This window comes from Balaenoptera acutorostrata, chromosome 10 (genome assembly GCF_949987535.1).
Source record: "Balaenoptera acutorostrata chromosome 10, mBalAcu1.1, whole genome shotgun sequence".
Lineage (NCBI taxonomy): Eukaryota > Metazoa > Chordata > Mammalia > Artiodactyla > Balaenopteridae > Balaenoptera > Balaenoptera acutorostrata.
This window is the reverse complement of record NC_080073.1, coordinates 93563641-93585032: the sequence shown is the minus strand read 5'-3', so window position 1 is coordinate 93585032 and position 21392 is coordinate 93563641. Positions and strand designations below refer to the sequence as shown.

Here is a 21392-nt window from a genome sequence, read left to right as displayed (position 1 = left end):
CAGCCACTGTATTAACACCCCAAAACACTACTTTGTGATAGAGAGAAGGAAAAACTGTGCTCATGTATGAAACGGCACAATCAGGCCCCGTTACTACCTGTTTGTTGTAAATATTGGCTGCAATCCGTTTTCGTAATATCAGCTCCATAGCAGCCGGGTGGCTGAGCTGGACTGTGGTCTTCACTATCAGGTAAATCCGTTCATTTTGTGGGGTGACCCTATTCAAGTGAACGGAATCATGCACCGAGGAGTCCCAGGAGGCTGTGGCTGAAACCTAGGGATGGGGGAAGGATGGGGACATGGGAACAAGACAACTCAGGTGCAGCAGTTTTACGTCATGCACTAGAAAGAAAACAAATGCAACTCTACGTTGAATCATAGATGTTTTTAAAAAAAAAATTTATTTATCTATTTATTATTAATTTTGGCTGCGAGGGGTCTTAGTTGCGGCATGCGGGATCTTTAGTTGCGGCATGCGGGATCTTTAGTTGTGGCACACGGGCTTCTTAGTTGTGGCATGCATGCGGGATCTAGTTCCCCAACCAGGTATCGAACCCAGGCCCCCTGCATTGGGAGCGCAGAGTCTTACCCACTGGACCATCAGGCAAGTCCCTCTTTGACTTTTTGACAACACACACATTCTATTTTTTAAAGTTCCCAGTCCTCTTCCCCAAAGCCCAGACCACAGCAGTTTAATGGGCAGAGAGGCCCACAGGCATGTGCATTAATCTGAAGCCCTTTAAGAGATTCTTAAAGGTCAGTTACCTCCTCATCACTGTGCTTTATGATGGGCAGGTAGAAAAACTGGCTGCCATGCTCCTTGGGGAGGATGGAGTTCACGCCCGATGCATGGGGGCCCACAAGCTGCTCATTGGCACTGAGGTCATCCGCTGACCAAGTCCAGGGCACAGAAGCAAAAGTGGGGGAAACAGATTTTTAAAGCAAGCATCCAAAATTTTTAAATATGCTTTTTACAGATGAAGTTTACATGTAATGCAATTTTATTTCGTTTTTCATTCCTGCAGTTGTAACAGCAACTCCACTAACTACAACAACTTCTATCCTTTACAGAAACAACTCCAGGAGCCAAAAAGGTGCCTTTGTGACTCTCCTATAAATGGACTGAATATATTCTATAGGTAGTCCTGGGAGCAAATATTTTCACTACATAAACACACCTTAGAATTTTGCTGCTTTCTGTCAATTCCTCCTATAACGTAGTGTTAAGTTTGTGGTCCTACTTGCATAACTTACACTAAATTAGAGATTTGAGTGGCTATCGCTTCTCGGCCTTTTGGCTAAGATCAAGTGTAGAGATTTGAGTGGTTAAATTATCAATTTAGAAACAAAGTTCTGAGCACTTGGGAGAAATGTGAAGACCATCTTTTTCCAATAGCCTTCCCAGTGTAGGATTCACCCTTCACAAATCTCTGTATATAGTCATCCAGTCTTTGCTTGTATAATGGGGAACCTCCAATAATGGGGAACTCACCACTTCATGAGGCAACGGTCTATTTCTAGGCTTTTAAAAAAACTGTTCATATGAAGAGCCAAAGCCAACCTCCTGTGTCTTCCATTCATCCATTACTGGTCTTCCCTCCAGAAGACAGGTTTTCAGGCTGTGCTCTGAGGATCCCAAGGGCCCTGCAGAAGGGCCTGCCAGAGCCTGCCCATCCCCAAACTCAGCAACTCTGCTTCCGTATTCCACACATGGGGTTCCATTTACAAGTTCATATTGAAAATGGATTTTACTGCTAAAACACATTGAAAACCCTTGTTCTATATTCGCCCAGGTTCAATCTAATTTCTACAGTAAAGGACAACCCTTCATGCAGGGCTACAGATGATCGTGTTCTAGAAACAAAACAAATGGGGGTGGGGTGGGGAGGAAAGGGCACCAGTCAGAAATGCAGATTCCTGGGCACCTGCAATGCATAATGATTCAGATCTCTAAGGGCGATTACCTTCTCAGGTAATTTCCACGTCCGTTTCTGTTTCAGAGCAATAACTGCTCTCATGCCTTTGTATGCAGTTCTCAATCTCTCAAGTGCTGTCTTTTTAAGAATAAATTTCCACATCTGTCTTCTAGTGATTCGACATGTCATGGCTTTATATATTTTGTTGGAGTAAAAATGTCACCTAGATATGGCATGTGCGTGATTAGGCAAGTGACTTAAGGGTCAAAATACTGCAGGTCTGATTAGATTACAAACCTAATTCAATGTGATAAGCCTTGGAACGTCAGGTTCAAACTTACCGTTCAAATCAAGGAAGAGAACAGGTATGTGGGTTTCCATTCCAGGTGGTGGGATCCTAAATTTAATAACAATATTTAATCATAACAAAATATGTGTTTTACATCTTGTTAAATAACCAAACACGACAGAGGCATGAAAGCAGAAGAGAACCACTGTGGAGTCAGATACAGGTTCTACAAATGAGGTATTTTCACAGATCTTGTCACCCTTCTTAACACAAATCATGGGAATTATGTGACTTATATAAAGAACTACCAGTCATATGAATTACATGTAATTAATTGAAACACAGATTATTTGAAGCCTTTCTGAGAATCATTCTAGTGATGGGAAGAAGGGAAGTGGCTATTGTTAGAGGAGGAACAGGGGACAGGAGCGATTTGCCTCCAGAGCCCAGGATCGCATGCTGTTTCTTCTGGGCATTAGGACTGACTGATCAACCCACTGACTGACTGATCATTGTGGATGTAGTGCCTAAGTGCTGACTCTATGTTGAGTCAAAATAAACAGGCAGGAGGGCAAACAAGAAGACATATTTTCTGCCCTTTTCAAGTATGCTCTGGAAACACCCTTCTTTCGATCCAAGATATGAGAATGTCTGGAGATCAGGTAAGCATGTCCAAGGGGCTCATGCCAAGGGCTGGAGGACTGTCTATCTGACTCCCGGCCAGTGGTAAGTGCTCGCTGGCTTCCTGTGAGTGGAAGATGGTTGCAGTGGGCAAGAAGAAGAGGGAGGGGAGCACTAGGGTTGGGTGGCCCTTCCCTGGACAGCTCATGGTACTTAACATTTTCTGCGACAATCCTGGCAGGTCACTCGCATGACCCGCCACAGACCACGGCACCTGCGTCAGGCCTGCCCAGAAGGAAGGGCAGACTCACCAGTCAGCAGGCGCCCCGGGGATCCCGCTGCCCGGCGCGGGCACCAGCACGGCATTCCGCTCCTCCGTCAGCCCTACCCACTGCTCCACCAGGCGGGCTTCCCGCTCCACGTCGTCCTCTGTCTTCTCTGCGGGACAAAACGAGGGCATGAGCGCCAAGAGGGAGAAAGGACAGTTTCTAAATTTAAATCTATTTGCACTCAGTGGTACCCACAAGTGCCTTAAACATCCACGGTGTCCCAAGTAGGGAATTGAGGCTTTGAAGTTTAAGACGGAGCACCCAGACAAGCTCAGAGAGGCTAGGACACTAGCCTAACAGATCATAAACCCAGGAAGAGTGGAAAGAGCACTGGAACAGGGATTAGAAGACTTGGGTTATTTTACTAGTTCTGTAATGTTGGAAGGTCATTCAACAGATGAGTCTTAGCTTCCTAATTTGTCAAATAGGGTTAATACAAGTCATGTCTGCTTCACGCACCTGTCAGAAGGACCAAGTGCAATAATGGATGTGACATTGCTTTATAAAACCACACATCATTTTATAAGGATAGAGGATTAAAAAACACCATATATTGCACTCTGCAAAACTAACTTGTTTTCCTTCATGCTCGTTATGAAAGGGATTTTATTTGATCTATTTTGCAATCCTCTTAGCCTAGTTCAACTTTGGAGTTACCTGGGCATAGGCAAAGTGAGTTTTCATTAGCAGGTTGAGCGCGCACACACACACACACACACACACACACACACACACTGAGGCCAAGAGCAGAACGCGGAGCCAAGATGTTTTACTGGGGGAGGACTTTCGCTGACTTCTACGTGAAGCGGATTCACATTCAGAACATGTCCTTTGGTGGAGAACCAACCACACTGAGTGAATCGTTCACTCAGGATGAGAAACCGGGGTTTTTTTTTGTTTTTAATTCATTTTTACTTATTTATTTTTGGCTGTGTTGGGTCTTCGTTGCGCTGCGCGGGCTTCTCATTACAGTGGCTTCTCTTGTTGTGGAGCACAGCTCTAGGGGCGCGGGTTAGTAGTTGTGGCGTACGGGCTTAGCTGCTCCGTGGCATGTGGGATCTTCCTGGACCAGGGCATGAACCTGTGTCCCCTGCATTGGCAGGCGGATTCTCAACCACTGCATCACCAGGGAAGCCTGAAACCGGGGTTTTAAGAGCAGATTTCTGCTCTAGAATCCAAGTGGCCATTGCAAGCGTAAGCAAACTGAATCCTCGGAGCTGGGTGGTGATGAGTGGAGCTGCAGGCCGGCTTCAGGCCACCCCGAAAGAGCCAAGAGCGTGGCTACCGCCTAATGGTAGCTACGGCCCACCTGCCAAGTGTCGTGGCTTCAGAAGTGCCCCTTTAGCTGCTGTCAGTCCCAGGTTCTGAGCCTGGAATACCTCATGTGGAGATGTCGATATTGATGGCATTTGCATTCATCAAAACAAAATCTGAATTTAACGTTTAATGTCGGTTAACTCAAGTAATGAAACATTACTTTCAAATTCAGAGCCTGCTTAAACACTGTACACTAATAATTCACCAATATCTATAATTGTTATGGGGTCAAAAAGCTAAGATACAGCAGTCCAGCTAAGGGAGGAAAACAGCCTCCCACTACTGTCTAGAAGTGAAAAAACTACTCCCAGCCAAGACTTTAATCTCACATACCTTTTTTATTGCTGACTTTTTTAATCTGTTCATCTAGGTATTCTCGCCGTTTAATGAGGGCATCAGACCACCTCTCTCTCACACAGTTTAAGTCTTCTTCCTGGCATCAGGGAGGGAAAACATTTTCCTGTAGAGTGCACAGATAACTATTTCTTTTTTAAAAAAAAAAGATGCTTAAATTGATTAGGAAACTTTTCATTAGGAAAGGCCATTGAACATTGCCGTGTGATTAATATGCAAGAAAGCAAAGAGGCCTCAGGAACACTGCATGCTGATTGAGGATCCCATGACTCAGAAATCAGAGCCCCCGGATTTCCAAAAAGATAATTATACTTAAAAAGCAAGAGAAGCTCAAACTACACCAGCTGTTGGATGCGTCTTATACGGTATGTGCGTGTATGTATTTAAGTTGTAGCTATTCGTTTGAAGTGTTTGTGATTCTAAGCAGGAGGACACCAGAAACAGAGCCCAAATCACAAAGCAGCAAATGGAATGGAAAACGACAGGCATTTTCATCATTCATAGCTCGATGGCTGGATAAGATGTATTTTCTGAAAGGCAAAGAATAGATCGGTGGAGAACTTTTCAAACTTGCTGCAAAGGCTTTACCTCCAACCGCTACCATGAGGCTAACCAAAAACTTCCCATGCAAGAAGCCAACATGCAGTCAGCCATGCTGAGAACTCCCAGAAGCAGCCGCTGGACTCGCCTGTGAACCACGTGGCAGGAAGCGCACAGACAGCCACAGGACGTTAGTTAATGGCGTTGCTGAGATCCATGGGGATACTGGTATTTCCCCTACCAGTTGTTTTTACTTGCTTGTTTTCTTTCTTGGTAAAATTATGAGGTGGGAAAGACACCTACCAATTCTATTCGGGATGCTCTTTGACTTGCCTAATTCCAGCCTAACCCTTAAGACGTTACATTAAGAGCAGACACCTGAGAACTTCTGAGGCTTTACCTACAATGGACCCACATTTTACTTATAGAAAGGCACACCAGGAAAACATGCTTTTAAAATTTATGTAGAGAATCAGTACAAAGACTGGGAACCAACCCAGAAAACTTCATCTTGGTTTGCCACCTTGACCATTACTGTTATCCCACATTCCATGGACAGTAGTAGGCCAGTCAGCCCTGACTAGGTAAAATTTCACATTTGCATATATTTTTTCTCCCTTAGATTTCCAAAAAGAGATTTAAAGCTGAGAGTTAAATTCTCCAGGTTATGAATAAGATTGGCCTTAAAGAGAGAAGAAAACTGGCTAAACAAAACTATGTGCTTAAAATGTCTTCAGTTTTCCTATCCGGCAAAAGTCTTTAAAAATACAATGTCACGTTAGAACAGTACTACTCTCTTGGATATAAGGAGCTAACTGCAGGTTCACATAGGAAAGACAGGTCTACTTAAAGATTATGGATGGATAACTACAATTCTTAAGATTACCAATTTAATACAGTGAGAGTGGTCTTGTTTAGAAAGGCTTTACGAGCTAGCAATTTGAGATAGCATAGCAAAAATGCAGTATCTGCTTATAAATTTTGAACTGACAGGGAAATCTATAGAAATAGTATTGTATCGCTGATTACACTGAAAGCAAATCAAAAGCGAGTGAGAACTGCATATGCTTGCTCTACGGTCCTTTCCTCCTCCCTGCCCTCGGCTTTGCGAGTGCTGGCAATTAGCAGCAGCTGTGCCCCATGCCACAGGATTGACGCAGTAATACCTGATAACTATCCATATCATCACCATCCTCATCATCTCTCTGGTAGGGAAAAAATAAACACAAAGGACATGCATTTTTTTTTCTCAAACAGCACACAAGGAAAATAAGTCTTTAAGCTTAACACACACATTACAATGGATAGCACACACAACATTGGCATAATAAAACTTTTAACCGAATCTCAAAAAGTGGATGTAATTCACTTGTCTATAATTACTTAAAGAATTTAAGATTTAATTTTTTTTCTTTAATAGAGAAAGCAGTCATTTAAAAATGGGAACTCTCAGATTCTCTTAGCTGGGGATTGGACACAACCCCGCTGGGTCAGGCCTTATGGCCCTGTTATGCAAACAGTTGCTATTTGTTTCTGGGTGAGCTATTTGACTGAGATTTAGAATGGGCAGAACTAGAAAGGACTTTAGGGAGTCTCCTGCTCAACCTCCTGGTTTTAGCTGTGAGGCAGCTAAGGCCTGAAGGATGAAATGACTGAAACCAAGGTTCACACGGATAGTGGCAGGGTCAGGACTGGAGGCCAGGTCTGCGCCCTTGGCCCTGCACCACACCACGGTCACTGTGAAATCATCACGGGGGAAGACCCACCGGGAAGCTAAGACTCCACGTACAGTCAGCCCTCCTTATCCGCAGGTTCCACATCTGCAGATTCAACCAACCACAGAACCTTCCTGATCGGAGGGCCGAGTGTACTAGGTCATTTTATATAAGAGACTTGAACATTCTCAGATTTTAGTATCCAAGGGGGGGAGGGTTCTGGAACCAATCCCCCCAGATACCGAGGGAAGACTGTAGAAGGTTCTGTATACTGTACCACCGCAGTAAGAGCACAGCCCACTATTTTGTACTGATTTTTTTTTTTTTTTTTGTTTATTTATGGCTGTGTTGGGTCTCTTAGTTTTCGTGTGAGGGCTTTCTCTAGTTGCGGCAAGTGGGGGCCACTCTTCATCGCGGTGCGGGGGCCGCTCTTCATCGCGGTGCGCGGGCCTTTCACTATCGTGGCCCCTCCCGTTGCGGGGCACAGGCTCCAGACGCGCAGGCTCAGTAGTTGTGGCTCACGGGCCCAGCTGCTCCGCGGCATGTGGGATCTTCCCAGACCAGGGCTCGAACCTGTGTCTCCTGCATTAGCAGGCAGATTCTCAACCACTGCGCCACCAGGGAAGCCCTGCCCACTATTTTGGATACGTGGCTCTATCATTATCCACTGTTGGATATGTTAGTATCCATGCCAATCAGGTGAGAAAAATCAGAACTGTCCTAAACCCATGGCAACATTTTACAATAATTATATAAACTGAGCATTTTGGCAAAACATTTGCAAAACAAAATCATCGTGTGGAAAAAAAAAGGGTTTTAGTTGAGACAATTTTCCTTAGAAACAAGAATAAAGAGGGAATTCCCTGGTGGTCCAGTGGTTGGGACTCTCTGCTCTCACTGCCGAGGGCCTGGGTTCAATCCCTGGTTGGGGAACTAAAATGCCACAAGCTGTGCAGCCAAAAAAAAAAAAAGAAAGAAACAAGAATAAAGAAATCCCCATTTGTAGAGAATATCCGTCTCTATGGAGGCAGGTTCTACTCAAAATGAATACTGGGCCATGTAACAATCTTCTTTCATTTTTCTATGGTTATTGGAGGGTTAATATTAAAAAAGGAACTGGAGTGGCCTAGTCAGACAAAAGACAAACTTTTTTTTCAAATGCCTTAAGAAATATAATTACATTATTTTCATATCTAAATATACTGCCTTTTAAAAGTGCTTTAAAAATACTGTTAAGATTCTTCTCTCTGTAGACTTTAAAATAAACTTTAGTTTTAGTTTGGTAACCATCATTTTCATTTGGATAACTCTAACTTCAGTAGTAAGCACACTACTGAAATAATTTTTCTCGAATTAATTCCTCCTATTAATGAATAAATTACAAACAGCTCTAATTTATCATTATCTTTTAGGCTAAGAAGATACTTCTATTCACCGAAAACTAGCTTGAGCTTTCATGATGTAGAACCATTGTGACATCAGCATATTCTGGATTGGCTCAAGCTATTGCATCAAAATAATTCTGAAGTACTATGTCAACAACAAAAATGGTACTGGACATGACCTTGAGCATGGCAGCAAAGAAAAATAAAAGCTTTAAAACAGTCACCGTTTAAATTTGCATGACAGATACTGTAAGAAGAGCATTCAGCACTGGGGGAAGGCAGATATTTGAGAGCTCAAATTTTGACAAAAATCAGTTTTAACTCAAGAGGTATAGCTGTTTTTAAAAGTGCAAATAATCAATCCTTTCAATGTTCATCGAACGGGAATAGTCAGCCAGTTGATGATCCATGTTCATAGGTCATAGTTCACACACACAGATACAAAGTTGTATCTAAGATCAGAGATTTATTAAGCCACAAAATTTTACAGCAGAAAGGGACCTCAGAGAATTATTACGTCTACCTCATCGTTTCGGAGGAAAGAAAAAGGGAACTCGAAGTTTAAATTACTCAGTTAAGTCAAACAAAGCTTAAGAACCCAGGTCTCCTCACTCCAAGTCTGTGCTCTTTCTACCAGGCCCTGCAGTTGCCCCCAGAGCTGATGGCCAAGTGAGGGACAACCCAACTTCCACTCCACATACAGCGAAAAGTCTGGCGGAGAAGCCTCCCTGGAAACAGCAGACTCCGGCCTCACAACTCCATTCATGCTCTTCCCAGGCTTTGAGTCGGAGGCAGTTTTGGCCTGGGATGAGGAAGGCAGTGTCTGACACAGCTGCGCCTTCCTGACGGCCCAACAGTCCAAGCCAATGTTGCAGTAAAGTCTTTGCTGCCATGAAGCCAAAAGGAAACTGAGATGGAAGATGAATCCTTCTCAAGATAGGCTGGGCTTACGCCCAGACTCTACAGAGAAAAGTTTTCTCCCCATCATGACAGGGAGTGAGGGAACCAGCATTCAGCGGTCTGATTCTTCCCAGTCCCCAACTACATCTGATAGTAAAGTGGGGACTTGGTGAAGCACATGCGTTCTTTCAGGCCCCTGGGGACACGTTCCTGATCTTAAAGTTTACTGTGACTGGTAAATAAGATGAATTCTTAGGTGGTTCCATCTTTTAATTTTTTTTTAAGTGAGAAAAGAAGGTTCAGCAAAAGGAGACTTAATGAACAAAAATGATCATGAGGACAACTTTCAATTAAAAAAAAAAGTAAAGCTTTCAGAGAGCTGGTTAATTATGCCAGTGTATGGGGGCAACTTTCTATTAATAAAAGTGGATCAGGCCAAAGCCTGCAGTATCAAACACCCAACATAATTCGGGCCAGATATAAAATAAATCCTGCCTAAAGTAAATGAGCACTATAGCATTGATGTGTATTTATAAATAAAATTATTATTAATCGGCACTAAGCCAATATAGTAATTTAAACCTAGCAAAAAGGCAACGGACGGAAATATGGATGGGGTGGCGGGGGCCGATATATGCTTAAGGCAAGGAGTTCAGTTATATTCCTGAACAGGTCTCCATCACAGATCACTGACTGCCTTAATTCTGCATTAACCAATCTTTGTTAAATACTATTTGCAATCTGTTGGTCTCACCTGGTAACTGTCCAGCCCTCTCTGGAGTTTGGTGGACCTGGCAGTCACGCAGCCAATGGAGATGGACAAGATAGCTTCGACCATGAGTGGCAGTGTCCCAGAATGCTGGACAGGCTTCACCGTGACTTGCACTCTCCGGGAATGACCCTGCAGAGGCGGGGGTGTGATGCGGAAATGGGGGCCAGGAATGGGGATGGGGAGGGATGGGGGAAGAGGATCAAGGAACGGGAAAGAATTAGCGAACAAAGAGGCAAATAACTAGAAAATTCCAGAAACTGTAAGAGTGGGACAGGGAGAAAACACGAAAGAAGCAAAGACAAACCTAGTACCTGTCTGAGTTGAAAGACACCTCCTGTGTTGACATCTTTTGCCTGGTGAAGCTCCACAGCAGCGTACTCCCCCAGCTCATTCAGCTCTAGTATGGAGATCCACATCTCTATCCTGCGAGTAACCTCGTTCCACCTGCAGAAACACGTGCCAACAAACAACCATGTCAATGTCCGGGACATTATTAGCAACAGGAAGAAGCCCCCAGTCCCTGAGCACTTACTATCCGTGAGGCACTGTGCTATGTGTGTCACATAGATTATTTTCTTGTTTAACACTCAAAACAATCCTGCGGTATAGGTTCTTTTCATTTATTTTATTGATGTATACCTTACATTCAGTGAACTGTCCAGATCTCAGGCGTAGACTTGGAGGGATCGTGACAAATGCATACACCTGTGCATACATCCCGCCATCACCACAGCAGGTTTGCTCAGGCCCCTTCCCACTCTGTCCCCACACCACCTGCAGCAGCTGTGTAACCTCACAGATTAGTTTTACCTGCTCTAGAATTTCATATAGATGGAATCATGTAGTATTGTACTCTTCTAGGTCTGGCTCCTTTGATTCAGAACAACGTTTGTGAGATTCATCCACAGTATGTAAGAGTGGGACAGAGTCTTTTTTTATTGTTGAGTAATATTCTATTATATGACTAATAACACAATTTGTTTATCAAACATTCTCACACTGAAGGACATCAGGTTGTTTACAGTTTGGGGGATATCATGGATAGAACTGCCATAAACATTCATGTACCAGGCTGCTTATGGACTTATGTTTTCATTTTTCTTGGGTAAGTATCTAGGAGTGGGATTGCTGGGTCAAGGAAGAGGCAAATGATCGACTTTAAAAGAAGATACCTTTCTGTTTTCTTCTATAAGCTTTATAGTTTTATCTTTTACATTTAAAGCCATGCTCCATCTCAAATTAAGTGTTGTGTATCATGTGAATTAAGATCAAGGTTGTTTTTATTCCATAAAGATGCACAGATGTTTCAGTCTCATTTGTTGAAAACACTTTCCTTTCCCCATCGAATTTTTCCAGGGCCTGGTAGTTCCTTTCATCATTCCCATTCACAAAGGAGGAAGCAGGCTCAGAGAGTCCTTATTCTTCAACCACTGCCCAAGGGTGAGCCTTGACCAGGCGTCTAAAGCCCTCTGCCAAGCACAAACCTGTCATGCAACGTTCTTGTCTTAGCATGAAGGGAATCGACTTCCCAGACAGAGCTGCCGTTCCCGGTGCACCGGTGGCCCCATACTTCGATGGCCAGTGCTCCGTCTGAAATGAACTCCAGGAATTCTTCCGTTACGCTCACCACGTAGTCCTGGGATACGCGGGGCAGAGGAAGGAGCGACAGGAGTTATGCAGAAAGGAATCTGTGAAATTTCCTTTTTAACTTTCAACTGTATACAGATTCATTTCAGAGTACATTAGCCTGATCCCGACCTTAAAACCATCGCTGCCGTTTCACAGAAAACCACAAAGAAACCAGAATATTAGATGGGAAGTGATATTCTGAGGTAATTTAATTGAACTCCTTTCTTTAATAAACGAGGACACTGAGGAAAGCAGCGGCCCCACGTCGCACTGCTTGTTGGTTGCAGAGCTGAATCTGTCCTCCCTTCCTCCTGGTTCACTCCCTTTACCCTGGGACCACTCTGACTTTCAGCCAGAATAGACCAATCAGCACAGCAAAAAAAAAAAAAAGGGAACTTCTGATTGTTCCTTGCTATGGCTTAGAAGACCAAATCAGAATTAAATTTTACATGATTATCTCCATGATTCTGCGCTCTTGCTCCTAAACCCTCCCACTCCAACTCTTTGTTGTGAAATACGAACAGACGAGCATGAGGAAACGGATGCTGAATAGACGGAGAAGTGAGGCAATCACCCGGAACAGAGCAGCCGGCAAGGGACCACGCGGACTTCCTTCCCATCAGCAGCTCAGTGGAATCTCAGGTGACTCTAATTTCTTGAAAGGGCTGCGCTGCATTGGTTTAACCTTATACTACCTAACATCTTATTTTATTTGGAGACAGAGCCAGAATTTTACAAGGAAAATAAACTTAATGACCAATTAGCACAAACTATGCATTTTAGAGGTTAAAGAAACCCCCCAAAAACCCCAAGGTCACACAGTGAGTCCAAGGTCTCTGAGACTAGCATCTATTACCAGTTGTTAACTAAGATGTACTTAAAATCCAGGTTTCATCCTTCTAAATAAGCAGTTTTTTGGATCCAAAGAAAGATGGGGAATATTTAAAAGAGTATTCAGAGAACCATAACGACAACAACAACAACAACAAAAGATTAATAAAGAATTAAGAAACAGGGCTTCCCTGGTGGCGCAGTGGTTAAGAATCCGCCCGCCAATGCAGCGGACACGGGTTTGAGCCCTGGTCTGGGAAGATCCCACATGCCACGGAGCAACTAAGCCTGTGAACCACAACTACTGAGCCTGCGTGTCTAGAGCCTGTGCTCCACAACAAGAGAAGCCACGACAATGAGAAGCCCGCGCACCACGATGAAGAGTAGCCCCCGCTCGCCGCAACTAGAGAAAGCCTGCACACAGAAACGAAGACCCAACACAGCCAAAAATAAATAAATAAATAAATAAATAAATAAATAAAGAATTAAGAAACAGACTTGGTGAATACAGGTAAAAATAAAAAGTGGGCTATTCTCTTAAAAATAAAGACTTGGCAGGGGACTTCCCTGGCAGTCCTGTGGTTAAGACTTCACCTTCCAATGCAGGGGGTGCGGGTCCGATCCCTGGTCGGGGAGCTAAGATCCCACATGCCTTGGGGCCAAAAAACCAAAACATAAAACAGAAGCAATATTGTAATAAATTCAATAAAGACTTTAAAAATGGTCCACATCAAAAAAGATCTTTAAAAAACAAATAAATAAAAACTTGACAGGGACTTCCCCAGTGGCGCAGTGGATAAGACTCCATGCTCCCAATGCAGGGGGCCTGGGTTCGATCCCTGGTCAGGGAACTAGATCCTACATGCATGCCACTACTAAGGAGCCTGTGTGCCACAACTAAGAAGCCTGCCTACCACAACTAAGACCTGGTGCAACCAAATAAATAAATATTAAAAAAAAGAGAAATCTAGCCTTTCAAAAAAAAAAACCTTGACAGACTTTACGTATGGGAAATTTTATAGGTGGTGATATGGATTTGTCTTCTAACTGTAGAACCAGAAAGAATAGGCACAATTTCGAAAAGAAGGGGTCTTGAATATCTATTAAGAATTGTCCAGAGAAAAACAAAATTACACCGAGGCCAGAGTCTGGCTGTCAGAAATGACTGGTTGGCAGTCTGATATGAAAGACAGGAAGAGTGGCTGATGTCACAAAATAGGTCCAAGCAATATTCACCAAAAATTCGCCTCTCTCATTTTGTATGATTTTTAAAAGCTCATACGGGACTTTAGAATGCTATGCTTAGAATTCAAAAGAATGAAAAATATCTACAGCAACTTATATGGTCAGATGCTCATGTATATTAAAATAATAAAATGCAATTCTGCAATCTGTAAAATGTGATCACATTTTTGCAAAAAACTTTCTAAAATTATGCCTGCATGACGGTATGAGTGTGTATCTCTGGCCATTTATGTGTATGAACATATGTTTGCACACACATAATATGCAGCAAATTGTCACTGGTCATCACAGATTTCAGGTAGAGGTCTTTCAGATTTTATTTTATTTTATTTATTTATTTTAAATTTTATTTATTTTTTGGCTGCATTGGGTCTTCGTTGCTGCGTGTGGGCTTTCTCTAGTTGCAGCGAGCAGGGGATACTCTTCATTGTGGTGCCTGGGGTTCTTATTGCAGTGGCTTCTCTTGTTGCAGAGCAAAGGCTCCAGGTGCCTGGGCTTCAGTAGTTGCGGCGTGTGGGCTCAGTAGTTGTGGCACACGGGCTTAGTTGCTCCACAGCATGTGGGATCTTCCCGGACCAGGGCTTGAACCCACGTCCCCGGCATTGGCAGGTGGATTCTTAACCACTGCGCCACTAGGGAAGTCCCCGGATTTTATTTTAAACACTTTCAAACGATCTGAATTTGTATTAAAGTACGTTTTGAGGTTAAAAAGCTCAATAAACCTATTATGTTTATGAAACATTCATGTGCGAAAAAACTTTAAGTTACAAGTAGACTTTTGAACTGTGCCGCGGCCGGTTGTCTCCCAAGTAGCTCATTTTGTAATGGCATTTGTACCTTACAGTGAGAGAAGGTCACAGTGTACTGGGCATCCTTGGACTGTGGGGAAGGCACCTCTGGGTCCACTACTGGGGCGGCCACTGTGGATTCACACTGGTCCCAGAATGTGTACTGACAGAAGACGAAATTTGAGAGGTTTAAGGGCAGCCCAGTTGCCTCTTTAATTTTTACCTGGAGAGAGAAAAAAAAAATGCAAATATAACTCTCACAAAGAAAACAAACTATGCATTCTTTTCATATCCAGCTACCTCAAATTTAAGAGTAGGTGATGAAATAAATAAATCAGTCATCCATTTGATGGCTGAAAATATTTCATTAAGGGTTACCCACTTGTAATGAAATGTGTACCACAGTTCCATAACTACAGTGTGTGAGCATGGTGACAAATGCACACATCCCTCTCAAACTTTCCTAATGACCGAGTTTCTGATACAGCTGTGACCTTTACTAGAAAAGCATGATTCACTAAACAATACGCACTCCTTGCATGCCACATACATAGACTTCTGAAATTTCATACAACTGTCATCAGAAAGTGTGCTGCACTTCTGGGAGAAGTATTGTCTGTTATTGTATTTATTGTCAGAAAGCTTAACTTTTACCATGTTCTATGAAAAGCTCCTAAGATTTTCCATAAAATTGTTTTGAATTGAAAAGGTCATTTATCTGAGCCTTCCCAGCCCTGCCCTCTCACCCGGCACGTCAGTTTTTTGACTCGGTGAATGATTTCCCCGCTGCTGTCTACGACTTCAAGACTCCCGCTTTCACTGGAGTTCTCCGAGGAGTCATCCTCCGCCATGCGCTCTGGGACGGCGCCTGTAACTCGCATCACTTCCACGTGGAGACGCCCGGCAACCTGGGTCAAGGAACCAGAGCACTGCGCGGTTAAAAGACATCCCGTGGACGATACTGACCTGAGATGGAAAGCATGCTACAACATCTCCGGCGAGCAGCTCCACTGTTATCGCTGGGCCACCTCCAGCAACGGGAAACTCTCAGTACTTCCAGAGCCAGCCCACTCCATCACCTGCCCTGTAATCACTCTGCCTTACTTTGAGCCAGATTTGCCTTAGTATCTTGCCTCCCGTAGTCATCTTCATTCTTACCCTTCTACAGGACAGCCCATGAACAGCACAAAGGCAGCTATCACATTCTGCCTGGAGTTATCTATTTCCCTCGTTCACATATTCATTCATTTACTACTCATTTGATCAAATACCTGGCATCATGGGAACACCACGATAAAGACACAGGCTCTGCTGTCTGGGCACTCACAGTCAAGTGGGGAAAGATAGAGAAATAAAAACCCAGTGTAGGGGGCTTCCCTGGTGGCACAGTGGTTAAGAATCCGCCTGCCAATGCAAGCGACACGGGTTCGAGCCCTGGTCCGGGAAGATCCCACATGCCACGGAGCAACTAAGCCCGTGTGCCACAACTACCGAGCCTGTGCTCTAGAGTCCGTGAGCCACAACTACTGAAGCCCGCGTGCTCTAGGGCCCGTGCTCTGCAACAAGAGAAGCCACCGCAATGAGAAGCCCGCGCACCGCAACGAAGTGTAGCTCCCACTCGCCGCAACTAGAAAAAGCCCGCGCGCAGCAACAAAGACCCAAAGCAGCCAATAAATAAATAAACAAACAAATAAGTAAATAAAAACCCAGTGTAGACTAGCTGTCCTGACAGAGATACATGCAGGTTGTTAGGGGATAAATTTATCCACTCAACAAATATTTACTGAGAATCGAGTGTGTGCCGGAACTGTACTAAGTGCTGTGTGGACAACAGTAAACCAAACAGTCATGGCCACTGGGCTCATGAAGCCTCTCCCCTACCCTCTTGGGAGCAGAGAATGAGAATGGAAGTGACCCTAGGGCTGGGAGAAGGGTCAGGGGGTGAGACCTACTCCAGGAGGAGCGACAAATACAAAGCCACCAAGTTATAAGGAAATAGTTTCTTTAAGACTGTTTTTCTGAAGAAAAAAGGGGGTGGGGGGAACTTAAAGTTTCCAGAATATCCTGGTGGTTCTCTGCATTGGTGCTAGTTTAGCAGTGTCTCTCTTAGAGCTGGTTTCACAGAACTGAATTTAAGGAGAGGAATGACCCTGACCTTTGCATTCGCAGAGTGTGGTAACTGGCCAAGTTTTCTTTGGCAACACAGCTTTAGGTCATAATGACTGGACTTGTGAAGGGGACACATGCTCTGGCGCTGCTGTGTCATCTTACATAGTGAGGCTTTTTTTTTTTTTTTTTTAATTTTATTTATTTATTTTATATTTATTTATGGCTGTGTTCGGTCTTCGTTTCTGTGCAAGGGCTTTCTCCAGTTGTGGCAAGTGGGGGCCACTCTTCATCGCAGTGCGCGGGCCTCTCACCATTGCGGCCTCTCTTGTTGCGGAGCACAGGCTCCAGACGCGCAGGCTCAGTAACTGTGGCTCACGGGCCCAGCTGCTCCGTGGCATGTGGGATCTTCCGGGACCAGGGCTCGAACCCATGTCCCCTGCATTGGCAGGCGGATTCTTAACCACTGCGCCACCAGGGAAGCCCGAGGCTTATTTTTAAAGGTAGCTCAGATCCAACTTCCACAGAGCAACTGGCCCTGACACCCAGGACCTGAGAGAAATTAGTTGATGGTATTTGACAAGTGAGACAAATATGGAGGAAGGAGCAAGAGGAGGGGAAGAAAGGAAATATGAGAAAACGGTTAGAAGACAGTGGTTCTTAAGCTTTTTTTCCCCAACGTTTTTTGAGACCCTAATACATTTTTTTTTAAACATCTTTAATGAAGTATAATTGCCTTACAATGGTGTGTTAGCTTCTGCTTTATAACAAAGTGAATCAGTTATACATATACAATATGTTCCCATTTCTCTTCCCTCTTGCATCTCCCTCCCTCCCACCCTCCCCATCCCACTCTAATACATTTTTAGTATAATTTCAGGGGATTAACGAAATACGCAAAGCCCACCATGGACCCTAGCTTAAGAAACCCTGACTAGGGACTCAGCCACTAGATCTCTTTGCCATAGGAGTTGTGCCCATTTTTAACATGGGAAAAAGCAACTTAGCCGACTATTTTCCTAGAGCATGATGTCCACAGGTGGGTTACTACATGTGGAATGTGAGCTGTGTACTTACGCATCACAACTGGGAATCTAGGGTCTATTTTCTGGGTTCACTTTGGGCAGAATGGCACCCTATTCTTAGTCTGCTCTAAGAATCACAAAAAATAACTTAGTATTTCCAAGTTTGCATGCTACTGGAGGATACGCTAGGAAATACGGATGTCACTAAATTTAAAAAGAAAACATCAGGTTGATGAAGTGGATAATATAAAAAAGTGTGAACTTGAACATTTTCTGAAATGTTTCAGGCTGACAGAAGGCCAATATAATGAAATAAATGAAATATGAGGGGCATTTTTTTTTAAAAGAGGAGGTAACAGTGGGATGCTTAAGCTTGTTTTCTTTGAATATTTTAGAATTTCAAAATAATCCTCCCAAGTTGTATCTTGTAAAGACCACTTAGGGCCAGGAAGGAGCTAAAGTGTACTACAGAGGTGAGAGATTAAAAGAGAAATCAATATGAGGCACAGAGCTGAATCTGGTTTCCAAAAGAGTTCGAGTTTGATTAAAACAAAGAAAATACTTGTGAACCACAAATAAAAAACATGTTCTAATAATCTTTTAAAGCCATACCTTAATTTTGATAGTTTCTTTTGATATTAGTAGAGAAAGAAGAATGTGGTTCTGATGCTTCACCCTAGTTTCTTGATCTACCTCAAGAACAGAACTTAAATCGAATTAAAAAACAAAAAACGAACTTGAGCTCGGTGCTTTGTGACGACCTAGACGGATGGGATAGGGAGGGTGGGAGGGAGGCTCAAGAGGGAGGGGATATGGTGGTACATCTATACATATAGCTGATTCACTTCGTTGTACAGCAGAAATTAACACAACATTGTAAAGCAATTATACTCCAATAAAGATGTAAAAAAACAAAACAAAACTTGAACCATGGCCATTTTCTCAGAGGCTGGCTCCATTTTCTCAGAGGCTTACCTCCCCCTGCTGGCTGATGATAGGAACTGCATACAGAAGTTTCACATCACAGAACAGACACTCCAAGAACACATTGGCCACGCCAATCAGGTTATGATTCTCTTGGGCTTCATAGAAAGGGTCACCTCGTTTCCCATAGACTCGCTTTGTCTGAATGGTAGGAGAGGAGGGGGGAAGGCGAGTAGGAAACAAAACATCAACTTAAACAATACTATTTAAAACCAGCATTTTAAAATGTTTTAAAAAGAAAGCACTTACCCAAATAAATTAAAAAGAAGTAAAATTAGAATCATGTCACACGAATAAAACAGAACTATCCCACAGGAGGGGCTTGTTAGTTGGGGAACTAAGTGACATAAGGGCAGGGAGAGCTCTTCTTTGGTTACAGCCCCACCTATCACACCCCGTCTTCCCTATCACACCGCACCTGCAAGGTTTCATTCCCTGTGCTTTGCCTCATTTCCTTCACCGAATCTTTTTTTCCATTACTAATGTCGAAAAAATGGATCATGCTTTCTAAAATTATTCTTAGCATCTACCTAGCCATGAACACAGCTAGGGGAGCATGAACATATGCTAATGAATACAAAATCCACGCTGGCTCCATTTAAGCTGATTTTTAACAGCACTGACGAAACAGCACAAATTCACTTTGTCCTACTTCACTTCACTTGAAATGTAGTAGCCATCCAATAAGAACATGCTATGTGTTCTCTTCATTTAGTTCCTATCTGTTTGGGGATCACATGTTTTATGACCGATCCAACTGATCCCTTCAAGACCACTTTCACTTTACATTTCTAATATAAATGTCCCAAGTAGCACTACAGATATTCACTGAGGCACATAAGTGTGTTCTGACGATTAAATCACTTATATTCTTGTCCTTTTAGCACAACCAAAGCTCCTTTACATTTTGTCCCTCTTACCTCAGGAACCTTCTCCTTCCATTCTTGATAAAGGTCTCGCATATCAATTAATTTATTCTCCAGCTTCTCGATGGTCCACACTTGGGTGCTCTTTCCTTTCCTCCTCACCTGAATAGCTGGCTCGCTCACTATCGCTCCTCTCTGCAGAATGAAGCAAAACGAAAACAAAAACCAAATATAACACATCTTGTTATAACTCTTTTGGATTGTTGAAGCAATATGTATTATCATAAAGTAGAAAGTTTGAAAAAAAAAAACATATAATGTATACAAAAGAAGATGAAACCCTATCACCTAGGAAATATTCTGGTTTATTTTCAATCTTCTTTGTATACCCATGCACACACATTTTATTTTTATCACAATCAGAACCAAACAAATATACAAATTTCCCATCCCAATTCTCTCTCCACAGTTCACCTTCTTGTGTGGTTAAATATTCTTCATAAACATGATTTTTCATAGCAACACAGCCATCCATTATAGGGATGTATCACTCATTTGACTAATTATTCTCTTGGTCAACATCATGGCTGCTTCAAATTTTTGCTATTACAAAGGCCACTATGATAAGCGTCCTGGTACAAAAGCACATAAATGTTTATGAACACGTCTATAAGTACAGATTTAGAATAAATTTCTCAAAGGAGAACTACTTGGTCAAAAGACTAAAATGCAAGAAGACTGACGAGATACTCTCTGACTCGTTTCTAGCTCGCTTGCTGGAGGGAAAAATGAATGGATGAAAAATTATTTCTTCCAAAGTTTCTCCTTAAATGAAAATTTCTTCAAGTTGAAATGACAGGAAACTTCCCAATGGCTGCAAAGAATCCTGCTGTGTATGGAAAACAGGTATCATATGAGTCTTCTTTTCTTGAAGAATTCACTCTCAGAATGGTACTATCACAAAATATACACACATTCCCCCACTTCAGGAGGCATTTATATGAAAGAGAAAAGCAGGAGGAATTACTTATATATATTTCTAGTTTCAATGTTTTATTTATTCATTTATTTATTCATTCATTCATTCATTTATTTATTTTTTGGCCGTACCAGCAGCTTGTAGGATCTTAGTTCCCTAAACAAAGATTGAACCCGGGACCACAACAGTGAAAGCACCGAGTCGTTACTATTGGACTGTCAGGGAATTCCCCAGTTTCACTGTTTTAAAGAAAGCATTTAAATTAGCAAGGCTTTTAGCCCCCAAAATTCTCATATTCCAATCCTAAAATATCCAAAGGCATATATACCCAAGGTCTACAAAGGACGTCTTAAAAAGAACAAACCCTCCGGCTCACGTCAGGGTCTCCTCTCGGATGTCCTGTGGATGCCACGTTTACGTTCCACTTACAGTATCTACTGTTGTACCTCTTGCTCTCATCTTCTTCGAGAACATTCTTACCTTTCTATTGGCACTGAGGTTTGCAGCAGGGATCTGCAGAGTCACCTGGTAGTCGGTAAGTCTGCTCATCTCCTCGGCTAAGAAGTTAGCCTCCCTCACCAAGGTGTTAGCTTTGACCAGCTGCTCCCGCAGCTTTGCCAGGCTTTGGCGGAAGAGTTCATCCCTGTGGCAGAGCAGAAAAGGACATGAGAATGTCCAAAAGAAAACTGCAGTCCCGTTTCCAAGTGAGTCATGTTGTTAGAAAGTAGTAGAAAACTCCTCTCAAAACAATTATTTTTCAAGCTATTTTGCCAATTCACCTCTTATCCCCCTCTCCTCCCA

At 43.0% G+C, this 21392-nt stretch overlaps 1 protein-coding gene and 1 non-coding gene across 2 annotated transcripts in view; one reads left to right on the top strand and one right to left on the bottom strand.

The window, feature by feature from the left end:
* KIF13A (kinesin family member 13A) overlaps positions 1-21392 on the bottom strand; it is a 214488-nt gene that overhangs the window by 16516 nt on the left and 176580 nt on the right. Inside the window, 14 exon segments of the mRNA XM_057554367.1 lie at positions 98-274; positions 766-890; positions 2258-2313; positions 3138-3264; positions 4806-4905; positions 6533-6571; positions 10121-10267; positions 10450-10582; positions 11623-11774; positions 14681-14854; positions 15378-15539; positions 18738-18887; positions 19667-19807; positions 21072-21234. Of these exon segments, the coding sequence (XP_057410350.1) occupies positions 98-274; positions 766-890; positions 2258-2313; positions 3138-3264; positions 4806-4905; positions 6533-6571; positions 10121-10267; positions 10450-10582; positions 11623-11774; positions 14681-14854; positions 15378-15539; positions 18738-18887; positions 19667-19807; positions 21072-21234 (1846 nt within the window).
* Positions 1279-1475, top strand: LOC114235876 (U2 spliceosomal RNA). The gene has a single exon (XR_003621952.1). It is a non-coding gene; the product is annotated as a U2 spliceosomal RNA (small nuclear RNA).